Source organism: Equus caballus, chromosome 17 (genome assembly GCF_041296265.1).
Source record: "Equus caballus isolate H_3958 breed thoroughbred chromosome 17, TB-T2T, whole genome shotgun sequence".
NCBI lineage: Eukaryota > Metazoa > Chordata > Mammalia > Perissodactyla > Equidae > Equus > Equus caballus.
The window spans coordinates 47,564,127-47,581,308 of NC_091700.1; the positions used below are offsets into that span (position 1 = coordinate 47,564,127).

The window sequence follows — 17,182 nt, forward strand, 5'->3', positions numbered from 1 at the left end:
CCCTCCTTCTACTGACTTTGGGGTTTGTTTGTTCTTCTTTTTCTAATTCCGTTAGGTGTTGTTTGAGGTTGTTTATGTAAGATTTTTCTTGCTTATTGAGGTGAGCCTGTATTGCAATGAATTTTCCTCTTAGGACTGCCTTTGCTGCGTCCCAAATAATTTGGTACTGTGTGTTTTCATTTTCATTTGTCTCCCGATAATATTTGATTTCTTCTTTAATTTCTTCAATAATCCATTGTTTGTTCAGTAGCATGTTGTTTAGTCTCCACATTTTTGGCCCTTTCCCAGCTTTATTCTTGTAGTTGATTTCTAGTTTCATAGCATTGTGATCAGAAAAGATGCTTGATATTATTTCAACCCTCTTGAACTTATTGATGCTTGCTTTGTTTCCCAAGATATGGTCTACCCTTGAGAATGTTCCATGCATGCTTGAGAAGAATGTGTAACCTGCTGTTTTTGGATGAAGTGTCCTATCTATATCTATTAGGTCCATCTGATCTAATTTTTCATTTAATTCTATAATTTCCTTGTTGATTTTCTGTCTGGATGATCTGTCCATTGGTGTTAATGGGGTGTTGAGGTCCCCTACTATTATTGTATTGCTGTTCATGTCTCCTTTTAGTTTTGTTAATAGTTTCTTTACGAATTTTGGTGCTCCTACGTTAGGTGTGTATATATTTATAACTGTTATGTCATCTTGGTGGAGCGTCCCTTTTATCATTATATACTGCTCCTCTTTGTCTTTCTTTATCTGTTTTGCTTTGAAGTCTACTTTGTCTGACATAAGTATGGCAACACCTGCTTTCTTTTGTTCATTATTGGCTTGGGGTATTGTCTTCCATCCCTTCACTCTGAGTCTGTGTTTGTCTTTGGGGCAGAGGTGTGTTTCCTGGAGGCAGCATATTGTTGGATCTTGTTCTTTGATCCATCCTGCCACTCTGTACCTTTTGATTGGAGAGTTCAATCCATACACGTTTAGTGTGATTATTGAAACGTGGGGGCCTACTGTTGCCATTTTATCACTTGTTTTCCAGTTCTTTTGCATTTTGTCCTGATGGAGAGCTGTTACTTTGTGTTATTGTCCTTCTGCTTATCTCCTTTGTTCTGGATTTTGTAAGCCCTTTCCTTTTTTTGATTTTTCAGGAATGAGTTTCTTCCTGAGCAATTCTTGAAGAGGAGGTTTTGTGGTGATGAACTCCCTTAACTTTTGTTTATCTGGGAAAGTTTTTATTTCTCCATCATATTTGAAGGATATTTTTGCTGGGTAGAGTATTCTTGGCTGCAGGTTTTTGTCCTTCAGAGTTTTGAGTATTTCATTCCAATCTCTTCTAGCCTGTAAGGTCTCTCCTGAGAAATCTGCTGATAGCCTTATGGGTTTCCTTTGTAAGTTATTTTCTTCTTCCTGGCTGCCCTTAGTATTTTCTCTTTGTCATTGACTTTTGCTAGTTTCACTACTATATGTCTTGGGGTTGGTCTTCTTGCGTTAATAAAGTTTGGAGATCTATTGGCTTCTGTGACATGAATTCCATTTCTCTTCCCAAGTTTGGAAAGTTCTCAGCTATTATTTCTTTGAACAGGCCTTCTGCCCCCTTCTCCTTCTCTTCTCCCTCTGGTATACCTATAATCCTTATGTTGCATCTCCTAATTGAGTTGGATAATTCTTGGAGAGTTTCTTCATTTCTTTTTAGTCTTAATTCTCTCTCTTCCTCTGCCTGCAGCATTTCTATATTCCTATCCTCCAAATTGCTAATTCTGTCCTCCATATTATCAACCCTACTGTTCAGAGAGTCCAGATTTTTCTTAATCTCCTCCATTGTGTTGTTCATCTCCAGTATTTCTAATTGGTTCTTCTTTATAGTGTCAAGCTCTTTTGTGACATAGCTCCTGAACTCATTGAGTTGTCTGTCTGAATTATCTTTTAGGTCATTGAGTTTTTCATAATGGCAGTTTTGAAATCATCGTCATTTAGATTATAGATTTCATTGTCTTTGGGATTGTTTTCTGGGTGCTTATCATTTTCCTTCTGTTCTGGAGATTTAATATATTTTTTCATACTGCTTGATGGCATGGGTTTGTGCCTCTTCATAGAGATAGAGTTTAGTCGCTGCTTCCACTTGTTGCCACTGGTGTGTGTGGTGGGGCAGCTGTTTAGATGCCCCAACCAGGAACCCTGTCAGCTGTTACTGACTGGGCCTGGACCCCTCCTCGTAGTCACAGTGGTCCTGTGGGGTCCCTCGTCGGTTGTGGGGGCACTCGCAAGGGGGCCTCAGGCTGCTGGTGCCTACTGCTGCAGCCCACCTAGACGCACTCCCTCCTTGTGGTCTGCAGCAGTGTTGTGGGCTTTCCCATCAGCCAGGAGCAGGATCACCTATAATCTCCAATTTGTCCCTAACAGAGCCCACCATATCACACTTTTCCACTATAAGTCCCAGCAGAGCTATGGGTATCTTCTGCAGTCTGTTGTTAGCTCACCTAGCTGTGCTGCTTTTGCCCCAGGGCCTTCCCGCCTTGCGATTGCCAGTCGGGACCTCTCCACTAGTGCTGTGCAGAGGCTTTCACTGAGGCTGCTGTAAGAACCTGGAGTTCCCCCCTGGGCTACGTAGCTGTTTCACCGGAGCTCTACTCTGCCCCACTTCACTCTCACGGGATATCTGGGAGCCCCTTGCCTCGTCTGGGACACAGCCAGAGTCCGTGGGCCTGGCGGTGGCTTGTAAGCTGCTGCCTTGTGGGGAATTCTGCTCTAGGGACCTTCCTGGTGTTCCGAATGCTGTGCGGGGCCTCCCTGCCAATGGTGAGCAGAGGCCCTCCCTGCTGGGGGGGTGCGGGACCCTGGAGCGACCCCCCGGGCCACAGAGCCAGGTGTTGGAACTCCACCCAGTCCCCAAGCGTGTCCATGAGAAGTCCGGGCACCCCCTGCACCGACCCGTGCGCAGGAGACCATGAGCCCAGCAGCAGCTTGCAGCCTGGAGCTGCCCCGGGGGATCTGCCCACCAGGAGCTTCCCTTTGTCCTGGATTCTGGGCGTGGCCTCCCTGCTAATGGCGAGCAGAGGCTTTCCCTGCCAGGGACATGCGGGAACCTGGAGCCTTCCCCCGCGCCACAGAGCCAGGCGCTGGAGCTCCAACCGTGTCCCCAAGCACGTCTACGGGAAGTCCGGGTGCCCCCTGCACCAAGCCATGTGCCGGAGACCATGAGCCCAGTGGCAGGTTGCAGTCTGGAGCTGCCCCGGGGGATCCGCCCACCGGGAGCTTCCGTTTTTCCTGGATTCTGGGCGTGGCCTCCCTGCTAATGGCAAGCAGAGGCTTTCCGTGCCAGGGAAATGCAGGACCCCAGAGCCTTCCTGCACACTGCAGAGCCAGGCGCTGGAGCTCCAACCGTGTCCCCAAGCATGTCTACAGGAAGTCCAGGCACCCCCCTGCACCGAGCCGTGCGCCTGAGACTGTGAGCCCAGCGGCAGCTTGTGGTCTGGAGCCACCCCAGGGGATCTGCCCACCGGGAGCTTCCCTTTGTCCTGGATTCTGGGCGTGGTCTCCCTGCTAATGGCGAGCAGTGGCTTTCCCTGCCGGGGAGGTGAGGGACCCCAAAGCCTTCCCCCACGCCGCAGAGCCAGGCGCTGGAGCTCCAACCGTGTCCTCAAGCACATCTACAGGAAGTCCGAGTGCCCCCTGCACTGAGCCGTGTGCTGGAGACCGTGAGCTCAGCGGCAGCTTGCGGTCTGGTGCCTGCCCAGCCCGCCATGAGCTTCTCTTTGTTCTGGCTTCTGGGCGGCGCCTCCCTGCTAATGGCGAGCAGAGGCCTTCCCTGCCGGTGGGTGCAGGACCCTGGGGAGTTCCCCCTGGGCTTAGGTGTGATCACGGGGTCTTGGGTAGGGGTGTTGTCACCTGTTTCCACTGTCGCTCCACTGGTGAGTGCACACTCCTGCCCTTGGTGTGTGGTGATGCTATGGGGGAGTCCGCTGGAAGAGAGCCTCCTGCAGGAACTAGGCTGTCTGGGGGTCGGAGGTCAGGGGTCGGAGAGTTTTCACCTATTTCCACCTCCTCCCGGGGGGAAGTCCATCCACCTTCCAATGTGTAGTAGCACAAGACTTTTAGGCATCTTGAGATGCTATCTGGATATCCTTTGTTAATCGGTGAATGTCCAATTAGTTGTAGATTTGACGGGGGAGAGACAAAGAAGACCTCTCACTCTGCCATCTTGGTCCTGCCCCCCTCATCCATTTGCTTTTTGACTGTTTTTCTCCCTCTGCTTCCTCTTGCCTTTCTAATTCTTATTGGCATTGAAATCCCGGATAAGTATCCATTGTGTGTACCGAGTTGGCTGCCTTATTCTGAAGGGAAGCTTCAAGTCAGGGAGAAGGGCACAAAATTCCATAGAATTTTGGAGCAGGAAAACACTGTAGAGGTCATCTGCTTCAAATCCCTCTTTGCACAAACAGAAACAATGAAACAGGGTACACAGCATTGGTGGCAATTAGAACCAGTCTTCTGTGTCCAAATCCATCATTTTTTCACTATTCCAGGCCACTGTTTATGGGCCATTCCTTTATTTATCAGCCACTAGGCACCTGCTTTGTGATAGTCACTGACTCATAAAGGAAAGTATAAGAAATATCTCCACTCTCCTTCCTCCCCTGACTACAGTTCTAATCTTAGGAAGAATAGCTTGAAGGTTATTGGAGACCGGGATATCACCTGATGGATTGCTTTTGGTACTTTGACAAAAATGTGAGCAAAGGATATTGAAGTCGCTGATTGCTGTCTTGACTGTGGTCTGCAGGGACTCTGATTCCATGAAGTGGATGTTTAAGAGGAGGGCATAGGAGCAGACAGCAAAACCAGGCCACGGAATAAGGAAAGCAGGGGAGGAATGAGAACCTTATGGTGTAGTGTTGGCAGAGTGGGAGGTGACATGCTGAATCTTTACCATGCGGATCTTGACAATTGTCCCTCTCACCTTATACTAATACCTATAGAGGCCACCAGCTCTTGGAGGGCCACAGGGAGAGTCACGTGGTAGTAATCTCCCTATTTAGTGTGTGTGGTAGAGGGGATGTCACTCAGTATGTCATTCAATGAAGTGGTCAACTACTGGCTGTGCTTACATATAGTTCTTCAAAATGACATCTGTGTGTCATTGGCTTCTTTTCCGATAATAAGGATAGCAGTCTAATAACATTGCCACAGAACATTTGGAAAATAGAAAATATACACAACTTGAAAACTACCACTTTTGCATACAGATTTTATATAATTGAAGTCAAGGTCTCACAGAGAATTCTTGCATGGCTTCAGTGACCTAAGTGTGTATTATGCACCTGTTCTGTATCCAGTCAGTCCTGAAAACAATAAAGGAGAATGATGATGCACAATATATCCCTATAACTTTATAGTTTTCAGAAGCACCATCTCACATGTGGCATTTGGTCTTCACAGCAACCCTGGGGATAAGCCTAAGTTATTATCCATGTTTTTACATAGAGAAAGCTCACAGATGCTCAGCGTCAAGTTATCCAGCACAGAAATAATGGTGACCGAATCAGAACACAGGTTCCACTCTGCTGTGCTGCCTAACTTGCTCAGATATGGTGACTGCCCTAAAGAAATGGACGGTTTTGTCGAAGACACAAACACAGTTGAAAGTCAGTTCTTTGCAAAGGTATAAGTGATCAACTGCCACATAAGTGACATAGGAAATGTGTTTAGATAAGGAAAACTTACACAAGTGGCCTGGAATAAATGCCTCTGAGAGATATGGGACTTGTGCTGTGTGTAAAAATGTAAGTAGGAAGTGGTGGAGAAAAGGGAGGAGGGGCTTCCTAAGACCATAACTGGACATAACATATAAAGAGCATAGGCTGTTTTGGTCAGATTGAACCTGAAATGCCAGGCTCAGTCTGGCATTTTCCTGTGGGTTATCAGAAAGCATCTGAGTTTTAAATTGGAGATTGACAAGATGAAGTGGCATTTTAGAAGAGTGATCTGGTGGTACTATGTAAGGTGGATTGAAGAGGAAGACACCAGAGGCAGAGACAAAGCAGGAGCCTCTTGCAGTGGTCAAAGTAAGAAACTAGGAGAACTGATAGTAGAACACCGTGGTGGCAGGGGATATGGGGGGGGGCGGGGAGGCAAGAGAGACACCTCAAAGAGATGTGATAGAATTTGGATCTAGAGAAGTCTGAAAAGCACTTAGGGATCAAGAGAGGATGAATCAAAGACAAGATGAAGGTTTCAAGCCCCTGCAAGTGGAAGAATGATGGTGCTACTAATAGAAACAGAAAAGTCAGAAGATGGTGAAATCTGACAGGTGAGATGAATTGGATTTTATACATAGAATTATAAAATTTTAAAGAACCACATCAGGCAAGACTGGGGTTCAGACATTTTTTTAAATAAGGAAATTTCTTTAAATGAGGCTTTCCTTAGAAGACTTGTAGTATAAAACAGGAGGAAGTGGTAAGGAAGCAGGAATTCTAGAGATCTGCTCCTTGGACCTTCCATGTCACTGGAGAGCTGATGGGGTTCCATGGAGGAGTATTCAGAGGTAATTGACCCTACCCCGTGCCCTAATTCTTAGACAAGTGGTCTGAGGCTTGCAGATGTTAAGTGACTTGCCCAAGGTCAACCCACTGTTATTGGAAGAGGCAAGGCTAAAACTCAAGTATGTAGTGTCTCTTCTACCACCTCATGGTTGCCTCTCATTTTGAATTTGAACTGGTCAGTGGTAAGTGCAAGCAGACAAGCCCCGTGGTTAGTTGATGATAAGGAACAGAAGTCAAAGAGTTAAGTGTAATGATGGTTGAACCCAGGAGAATGAAAGAACTCTGATAAAAGAGGATAGAGAAGAAAAACTGGTAATAGAACTTTGGCAAGTACCAAAGTTAAGAGTATAAAAGGAGGAAGAAAGTAACCTTCTCCACGTGTACTGGACCAGCAGAGGGAATGAAAAAGTGAGTGAAGACTTAACAAAAAATTAGGAGGAAAAAAACCAGGACCTCTTATGCAACAGAAGCAAGTGAGGCAGATGGTTTAAGAGGGGCTGATATCAGTGATGTCAAATATCACATGGTAAGAGGACTGAGAAAATACAGAAGTCACTGAAAACGTTTCAAAGGATAGCTTCGTGAGGATATTGATGAGAAAGCTGAGATTTTAGGTGGTGAGGCAGCAGACACAGTGGGTATACACCACATACTCAAGAAGCTTTGCAGTAGAACGAAAATAGCACTAAAGTCAAGGAGGGCACGGGAATGATGAAATGAAAGGAATAACAAAAGAATTTTATAAAGCTGGGGAAGCCATATACTTGGTTCTTAGGGGCTTGGGTGGGTGGCAGAGAACAAAAACAAAGCAACAACAAAGCATAGTTCTAGCTCAGTAAATTATTGAAAATAGCTTTCCTAAATGGATAAATTACTTTGATCATTTCTCAAAGTAAATGATAAGGACTCTGAGAGGGGAAATTTCTGCCTTTAAGTAGCTAACTCTTTAAGAAGTCTTTTAAAAAGTACATGAGATCTAGTTTCCAGTTATTGAAAACATCTTCTTCCAGCCCTTTGATGATTCCTTCTAAGTGTCAGAGAAATTAGAGTTAAAAGGTAGACTGAGAAAAGATTGGTTAGATAATCTTGTTCGTTCTCCTGCCAAGTACGGAAGTGTTACCAATTGTGCATTTTCTAGTGTGGAGCACTTTGACCGTGTCAACTGAAAGGTGTTCTTGCCACTTCTCTTGGAATACCATTTCATAATCCTAACAATCTCACTGTGCACAAACTCTTGATCTCCATCCTAATATTTCCTTCCCACTGTATGCTTTGTACACCATTAACAATTTGTCCTTAGTAACCTCCCTCACCTCCCCATCCCATCCGCTCTTATCCACATCCAGTTTGCAATCTCTAGGCATCTGAAACACCTTTTCCAGAACATCTAGTAGACACACAATTGGTCAGGTCATATTAAATCTATCATGGTAAAGCATTTTAATGTAGTAAAAGATAGCATCTTCATCATTTTATATTTCTAATGACATCAGTTTCCCATTCTAATAAGGTTCCTTTCATTTTCCAGAGATTTGGGGTGGGAAGGAGTAATAAGGACAGTGACGTTTTTAAGAAAGGGGCAGAGCCTTTCTAACTTATGAGCCAATGTTTCAGTAAAATGTGTCCCCCACTCACTAAATAGATAAGTTGGAACATCCTAGGTAGAGAATAAGAAACTTTTAAGCTAGGACTTAGACTTGAACTGTGTTTTTTCCAGAGTTAGAGATGAAAGCAGAAACTGGGCATGTCCTCTGATATCTTTGAAAATGTGCACCCTTATTGTTTAACATTATGGTCAATTTGTCCCTACTGTGATGGGTTGTTCTCAGAGAAGATTTTGGCAACTGTCCATTTGAAGTTTTATCGTGTGCTACCAGACAGCTGTCCTGGGTTCACCAGATTTATCCGCATGGATCTCATAACCTGATCATCCCCCCATAGAAGTGCCCAGATAGAAGTCTGCACGTGCAGTGGGCTATGTTACAGAAGAGGAGCACTGAGCTTGAGGAATCCACCTCTTTTATATCAAGCAGTAAACAAGCCTTGTCTTTGTCCCAGAAGGAGACATCAAGGTTGCTTGCCTGTAAAAAGAGCTGTCAGGGCATTGTTTCTAAGTTCAAAAACCTGTGCATCCTATTTTCCCCCAAATATCTAGACAAGATGTCATAGAAACATTAAGTTCAACATTTCCAAAATTGAATGCATCATCTTCTCCCATACTTACTTCTTTCTCTGTTTTCCTATTCACTGAGGAACCTACTCATTCTCAACATTTTCCTCATCCACAAGGTCATCAGAATTTTTTAGTTCTACCTCTTAAATCTCTCTTAGGTTTTGCACTCTGCACACCACTGACTTGGTTTTGACCCTCATCCTGAAAAGTTAAAAAACAGACTATTACAGTAGGCTTCAACCTGGCATCCTGCCTCCAGTTTCACTTGCCTCCAAACCAGTATCCTAAAGTACAGAATTGTTCATGTAACTCCTCTGCTGACCACTCTTCATAGTTAAGCCTTCCAGACAAAATCCAAATTCCTTATCATCATCTACCTACTTCTCCAGCTTCATTCACTGACATTTCCTATAAGCTTTCTTACAGACCTTTTATAAGAATTGCTCACTGGCCCCTGGATTGCTTCTTGTCACTTTGGACTCAGTATCCTTAAAAACTTTGCATTCCTTGGCATAGAGTAGGCATATAATATATGTATGTGGCATAAATATTTATTGGGTGGCTGAAAGTAAAAGCAAGCTTAATTTACATGCAAGGAGGGTTTGGTTTGGGGAATTATTTAGTCCCACATTCTCTCTGTCTATTCCCTTCACCTTAACCAGTTATGATGATGGAGCTCTTTTGACAAACATTAGATAATAATTTATATTTGTACGCAGTAAGTGAAAACATGGAAAGAAGGGAGAGATGTTATTTATATCTACTTTGTACTTTGTAGACTAGCCCAAACTCGCAGCTATCAATAATCGTAATTCTCTTGTTCAACTGAATAGCCCGATTATAAATATAGACAAATCAAATTAACTTTATTTTTCAAGGAACCCATGATACATGAGTCATTATAACACCCTTCCTCTTTTTTTAATGCTGGAAAAAAGATAAAAGCCCAGCACATCAAGTGGCTATATAAAATCACGATCCTGTCTTCTAGCCCTTAATATACAACCATATTAATTTTAAATTTTGTCTCTGGCAAAATGTATGACATCAGCATTCACCCATATCATTAATTCTGTGACTTTGTCAGCAAGAGTCTGAGCTTGTATATCATGCCCCAGGCAGGCTTAGGCTCCAGAGCGCTTAGTCATAGTAACTCTTTTGAGTGGTCACAAGTTGGTGCACTTCACTAAAGGATGTTATAGACCCAAGTCTCAAGTTAATATGCTTGGACACACCTATGAGTATAATGAAAATGATATTTCCCCTTTAGGAGATTCTTGAGGCCAACTTAGTACGATATGCAAGCACTCCTTGGAACCTGCCTGATCAGCTTCATTAGGTCCTGTACCACTTCCCAACATAATTCTCCATCCTGGAGGAGTCAGAAAAGCAGCTCCATCTCCATCCTGGACAGAACTCGCAGTAACACCCAAAGGCTGAAGCATCTGCCAAGCCTCAGGTTTCTGTCAGGCCCAGGCCTGCTGGACTGTTGTGAGAGCCTTGGAGAGAGGTGTCTCCACTCCACGGTCGCTGACGATGACCATGTAGGAGTACATCATTTGTGGTCAGCAGAGCACAGGCTACAATATTGAATCTCAAGAAATATTTCCACAGAAAAGTAGTCCTAGGATTCTTTCTTATCTTTCCATCCTCATTTGCCCAACCCTAAAACATTATCAAAGCACCGCTTACTGGCGGGCTACATCTGGCTCCTCGTAGATGTTCATTCAGTAGCAGTTGTTGGGGTCTGCTCAAAGTCCCCTCTCTTCATGACTCCAGCTTTGAATATGGGGACAGGTGTCTAACAGCATTCTCGAATGGTCTCAATCTATTCTGCCCTTGCCATTTATTGCTGACTCCTGACATGCTGCCTGCCCTCTATGGTCCATTTCCCTAACTAAACCTGGATCCTCAACTGTGTGATGGCCCCAGGACACCACTCAGTTTTGGCAATTAATGTGGGCCTGTTGTCTGCCAAACCCTTCTCAGTAATTTCATTTGGTCCCAATTATCATCCAGGCTCTGAACAGATCACCCTTTATTGGAGATACTGTTTCTACTGACCTCAGGGGTTCATTATTTGTATTCTTAAATGATGCAATCATCATCCTAGTTAATGTTTTTCCATCTTCCTTCTTCCTAAACTTCTGTTGGGAGACTTTTACAGAGCCTCAGCCTGTACTCTGCTTAGCAATCTTACTCTCCCAGGCATAGAAGCCTAGCACCATGTCCCTGTGGGACCTGTATGTCCTTAGGGCACACCACTAACAGAACTCAGCAAGCTCCTTGTCCCCACTAGCCCAGAGAGATGCAGCATCCACACAGCCTTCTCTGCTCCAATTGAGACACAGCCTAATCAGAAAACACCGTATGTTATTTCATCACAGAAGGACTTCCTATTCCTTTCCCTGTAGCTCCCCTTTATAAAATGTTCTAATCTCATCTAATAAACCTTTGGGTTTATTCTGTCTTGAAGTTCCTCATTGTGTTTCCACTGGGGCTTGTTCCCAAGATCCCTTTTTGAAGTAGAAGAGCGTTTCTCATCTCTAGTGACCTTTTATGTCCAGCTGGCTCCAGACTTGCCTTGGGCCATTCCCTAAACCCTCTCTGACCCCAGTCCTCATGGGCAGACTCCTACCATCAGCCCCAGGCTGTAGTTGGTACCCTCTGATCTGGTTCCCATCTTTACCTTACCCATCCTCTCTCGGTCTCCATCACTCAGTCTTCAGCAGATAAGTCTGGCCTTTAGAGGAGCCTCTAAAACGCTCACCAAATACCACCAAGTGCATGTCTCAGGAGGGTCTTCTTTCCTGGCAATTTCTAATTCCCTCAGATTTACAAATCAGTAGCTCATGGATTAAATTAAGCTTGTGGATCTATTTTGATTGGCATGCACTGAGGTATTTTTTTTTCTGTCTTTTCTTTTTTTTATCTGAATGCCTTCAGATGGGGTTTGTGCTCTTTTCATGCCCAACATGCTCCCAGTGCTTTCCTATATGGTTTTATCTGGCCAATTTTGTTAATTTATATTAACTAGCTAAATATCTATCCTATAACCAGTTCCAGGCCTGGTAACACCTGCCAAACCATTTGCTCAGACCATCTAAGTTCTCCTTTGTCCTTCCCTATCTGTCCTCTGTCATCCTGGCAGATTCCCCATCATCAAATCAAAACAGTGTCCTTAACCCTTTGCTCAATATGCTAGTCCTCTGAAGCTTATCTTTCCAGGAGAAAATTCCCTCCAAGACTCAATTACCGTAATGATTCTACTATCCCATATATGCAGGTCTCTGACCATTACATTTGATTTTCTATTAAATCATTCTCCAGTTTGAGTGCTAAAATCAAGTCTGGGAGAATATGAGTTAAATATTTTTCTCTGTTTTTAAATAAAAAAGACCATAGACAGAACTAAAAATAGTCCAGCCTCAATGTTTCATGCGCTATTGGCTTGTTGTACAAGTCTTCATTTTTAGTTTCCAAAGAAAAGAATTTCCCAACCTTTGCTTTATCTACCTTTTGCAGTTGTGTATAAAGACTATGCTTACTCAACTTAAACACTCCTAACAACAATTGTATCTCACCTTCGCAATGGGCCCTGTTTCCCCACACACTCAAACAAGTTACTAGCCTAGTATTATAAATCAGTCTGTATATGCTTTTCAAGAGAATTTTTCGTATTTGAAATAAAACATGTTAAAGTAGCTACAGTCAAATACAGTTTTTGCTAACAGGATTTAATCAAAACATGGACAAAAACCTAAGATAATTGGCACCAAATGTGCCACTTTTGGAGAGCGTTACTCGGTTTGCTCAGAGTGGTAGCTAGGAGCTTAAGTTCTAGAATTACTTTTCTACTGTTGGGCAAATAGATCAATTACTTATAAAAGTTGATCTTCAGTTATAAATGAAGTGATGTCCTGTTTTATAGAATTTAAAAGACCTGGTGGCTTTTATTGAAATTCACAGAATCTACATAAACACCTCTATGGTTTTTGTTTTTTAACTTTATAGGAAATCAATGTGTTGACAGTTGCATTGGTCAACCAAGACCGAGAGAACAATATTGAGAAAAGAAGCCAAGGCTTAAAATCAGAGAAAGAAGCTCTGCTAATCGGTAAGGAAATTCTGTTTTCCTCATCTGTTCTCTTAAATAATTCTCAGGTAATTTACTTAAATAATATTTAAGTAATTCACCTTCAACGTGTTAACAATTTAAACAGCTTTGCCTTCTATCAGAAGTGAGATTAACTCTGTCAAGATTGTATTATGTACATTTCAAATTAGGGTTGTACAAACCAATGAGGGTTTTGCTCTTCTATAACCATGTATATTAGTTAGCTGTTGATCATAAATCTGAGTACTAGAAGACAGATTAATTTGCATCTCACATGTTACAAATCTGATTTCAAAATCTGGACTCATCACTTCCAAGTGGAGGCCACATTGAATCCAACCCAAACGTTCCAAACCAAGCCAGATCCCCAGGCTCAAGAGAGACCATATCCTGAGGTCAGCCCAAGGCCAGACCTACAATGCTGATGATATAAGGGCATCCAGACTACCACTGCTGGGCTACTCTAGGACAGTCTAATCCAGGCTTCCCTGCCCAAGTGTGGATCCATTTACCCAAGTTAAATAAAACAAGCTGGCCGCTAAGCAAAGGGAAAGTAGAAGGAAGGACGTTGCTGTTCATTTAAAAAAAATCACTTGGCCCACAAAATACATCTAGGGTGGCTTTTTCTGTATCTGGACCAGAGGTGACGCTCTAAATGTTCCCTTTTGATCATCCTCATGAGCAGATTCAGAAGTAGTACTTATTCTCACAAGGAAGAGTTCTTGATGAGGACGTGTTAGTAATGTGCCTGGAACCCTACCTTAGGAGCCTGTATGTTTAAGGCTGTTTCCGAATTCCTCAAACTCAGAGAAAGAGAAGCCACCATCTTCACTCTGTGATGCACAGCATTAGTTCAAGCTGCGCCTTGGCACTGACCCTAGACTGGGGTTCCAAGTTTAGACTGGCTCCTCTGTGGCATGATTAAGAGTGAAGAATGAGGCCACTGTACATGTGAGACACATTGTTCTGTAGTTCATCATCTGGCAGAAGTAGCACCTGGCTGCATTTTCTAAATACTGCATGTACTCACCTCAAAATGACAGGTACACCAGGGCCCGCAGAAGCTGGCACAGGAGGAATTAAATTCAAAAGATAGTCCAAACTTCATCCATCATATATAGATTTTTCAACTACAGGGTTATTGAATATGACATCAACTTAGAGATACTCCAAGGAAAACCAATTATTTTTTTCTCTCTGATGATATACAGCCGTAATCACATGCTATGCACAAGTTTCATAAGACATGCTGATGGGCTCTCAGTTCCAGGAACCCAAAATGAACCCATATGTAGTTGGCAACTGGATTTTTCTTCTATTGCAAATGTGTCAAACTCTGACAACTGTTTCTCTTTCTCTCAGTTTGACAAAGTTGTTATTTTCCCCATGATGCTTTTAGTGTGTGAACAAAGCATGCAACAATCCACAGTAGACTCTCTCTCTTTGTTTGTCTGAATAATACAGACCACTTAAAGGTTAAAAAGTGGGAATAGGTCTCCATTTTCTTTATTTTATTTCCTGCCTCTCACTACAGATTGCTTCTCCTTGTACGTTCTACTTGAAGAACACAGTTCATTTACAATATCTTCTAAGTAGTTACTATATATGTACATACATATATACACACACACATATATACACGCATATATATATATACACACATAAATTTTTTTTAATCAGCTACCTAAAAATTTAAAAAATGATGTGCTTTACACACCGAGGTTAACAGAAGTAGAAAGGAAGGTTACATTTATAACATGTCACTTCTGCTGAGGTCTTCAGTATTAGAAAAAAATTTTTTAATTGGTAAATTCAAGTGTGTTAGAAAGAAAAAAATTTGATAACTCAGGATCTTCAATAAAAAGTAGGCACAAACAACTCTAAATTTTCCAGGACTTTCCCCCTTAGTTTTGGTCTTTTGAACTGGTCTACCTATGTTAGCTTTTGAAGTTCAGGGTCGAGCAAAAGAGAAACAGCATGTGATACTCATTTTAAATCAATTTATATAAATGTTTAGGTAGAAAGGAGGCTGGAGATTTAAGTTGTTGATTAAAATAAACTTAGTCATTTAATTTTTCCCTTCTTTTCTCCATTTCCTCTCTACCTCAGTATTCCATTTTACTCTAGTTAATGAAGTTTGATTACAGATGACTTCTTGCCCAAACCCTCTCCCCAAATCTCTAGGCATTTACACTCTTTTGTTGTCAAAGAGAGAGTAATCATCCAAAAGAATGCCAAGGTAGGGAAGAGTTTCCAAGACTGGCAAAATGGATCCTGCCAAAGGATGCAATTGCCCCCTGCCATTTAACACGAACCTCTGCTGGTTGAGTTGAGCCATTCATACTTTGTAGATACCTGAGTGTTGGGACCATGAAGACCTCTCCTGCAGCTTCTGGAATCTAGAGAAGGACTGTGATAGGGACAGAATATGGGTCCAAAACTGCTCGGGACCAGGCTAGAGAGAGAAAGGAGTTTCTGGTGCTGGGGCTACACTTTTCCGAAGAATACTTGTAGGCACAATGATTCTGGGAGTCCCCTGGACTTCTGGGTATATCTGGAGGGGTCAGGAATACTCTTTGAAGTTTCCCTGGAATCTCCCCTTGGAATAATTAAGCCTATATAGAGGATAGAATGGGCCAGCTCTAAGTCAGTCTAGAAGGCCAGGAGCACAGCAGAAAAATCTCCCTTGTATTAGAAATACTTATTGGCAAAATCTCCATCACATCTGGGTGCCTACTGTATATACTATGTGCGAATATTTCAGATAACTTGACACCCTCGTGAAACACACAAATGTTATATAAAAAATGTACAGTGGCACAAATCTTGATTGCCTGGAAGAGAAGGCAGGGGGTTGAGAAATAAGCTATTCAAATGGATTCCATCTACAGAGAACATAAAACTGAAGCTAGAACTTCCTAAACAATGAGGAATCCTAGTTGTTTGTGATTATTTGTGACACTAATTTATCTGGGCAAAAGTAAATATTCTTTCCAGACATTCTCATGACCATTTTAAGAAATTGGAGTCTTTAAGGCACATAAGTTAGGTATATATTATAGAAGATCAGTGGGATTTCATTGATAACATTGTTGGAGCTTTGAAGATTTGGATCCTGAGTCCCTTGGGAGTTTAATCATTCTGCCAAACTTTCTGCTTGACAATTAATGGGCACTGAGTGCCATGTTCCAATTCAACTAAAGAAGATAGGCCCTTAGAAAGCACTTCATTATTGTGATTTCTGGATTATTTATTTTGCAATCAATCATTGTGAAGACAGGTTGACATATAATTGGACCTAAAAAAATTACATTTTGATGGGGACATTGCAGGATAGCATTTTACATCTCACAACTCTATAGTAACCGCACATTAGGCCAGCTTGACATTGCCTAGTGTCTATGCCAGAACTCCTGGTTCATTTCACATATGGCCTACATGTTGGATCTGGCATGCATTGAACTTGTGTGGGATAGAATGAGTCAATACTTTTGATTTAGGACCAAAACTTTGGAGCTGTGTTTGCCTGGAAACCACTGGCTATTGTTATGAAGGAGAACGGATCAAAATTTTTTTATTCATAGACATATAGCTCTGAGGAGATATTGACAGTATAACTCTGGGTCTGTATCACTCCATCTTCTCTTGCTTTTTAATTAATTCTACTCAATAGATTTCCAGTCTCAGCAGCCCTGATTGGCACCTTGTCAATGCTAGTCATCATTGTAAACCCCTCTAGGTAGAGTCAAAACCTTCTCAACCACTCTGTTTACGAAGCAGCTGTTCCTCAATACTTCCCCAGACCCCCGAGAACTGCCCTCAAATTCTCAATGATCAGGCAAACTTCTTTACGTATCATCCTGACGCCTCTGCAGCTCAGGACATACATACTATGGGTAACCAAGATCCTTCTTTATATCAGGCTCTCCCCCTACCACCACCACCACCATTTCCATCGTTGTCACCATTTCACACATCTGCACACAACCTGTCTATGTCCAAATTAGAATGTTCCCCCTAATAGGTGGGTATTAGGAAGCAGATGAATAGAATGTAGAAAAATACACTTAAAGAAGGTTGAGTAGTGATTTTTGGTCTTTTCAGTGAATAGAGTTGAGGCTATATGTAGGCTGCACCCGAGAAAAGTAATTTGAAGAGTGTTTTCTTCTCTGGAAGCTACTGACCATAAAGAATGAATCATTGACCTAAATCTTGTTTCCGAGAACGAATATCTATATCAATAAATCAATAAATGTTTGTCAAGAGCCTGCAATAAAAATTACCAGCCTTCAGTGTAGAAAGGAATCATCTGGGCAGCCTGTTTAAAAGGCAGAATCCCTACATGGAGATTCTGT

General features: G+C 42.5%; 1 protein-coding gene across 34 annotated transcripts in view; it reads left to right on the plus strand.

Moving 5' to 3' along the window:
• Nucleotides 1–17,182, plus strand: part of ENOX1 (ecto-NOX disulfide-thiol exchanger 1) — a 536,733-nt gene that overhangs the window by 501,893 nt on the left and 17,658 nt on the right. For all 34 annotated transcript variants that reach the window (XM_070239807.1, XM_023621638.2, XM_023621635.2 and 31 more), the window contains one exon: nucleotides 12,725–12,827. In XM_070239807.1, the coding sequence (XP_070095908.1) occupies nucleotides 12,725–12,827 (103 nt within the window). The remainder of the gene's footprint in view (nucleotides 1–12,724; nucleotides 12,828–17,182) is intronic.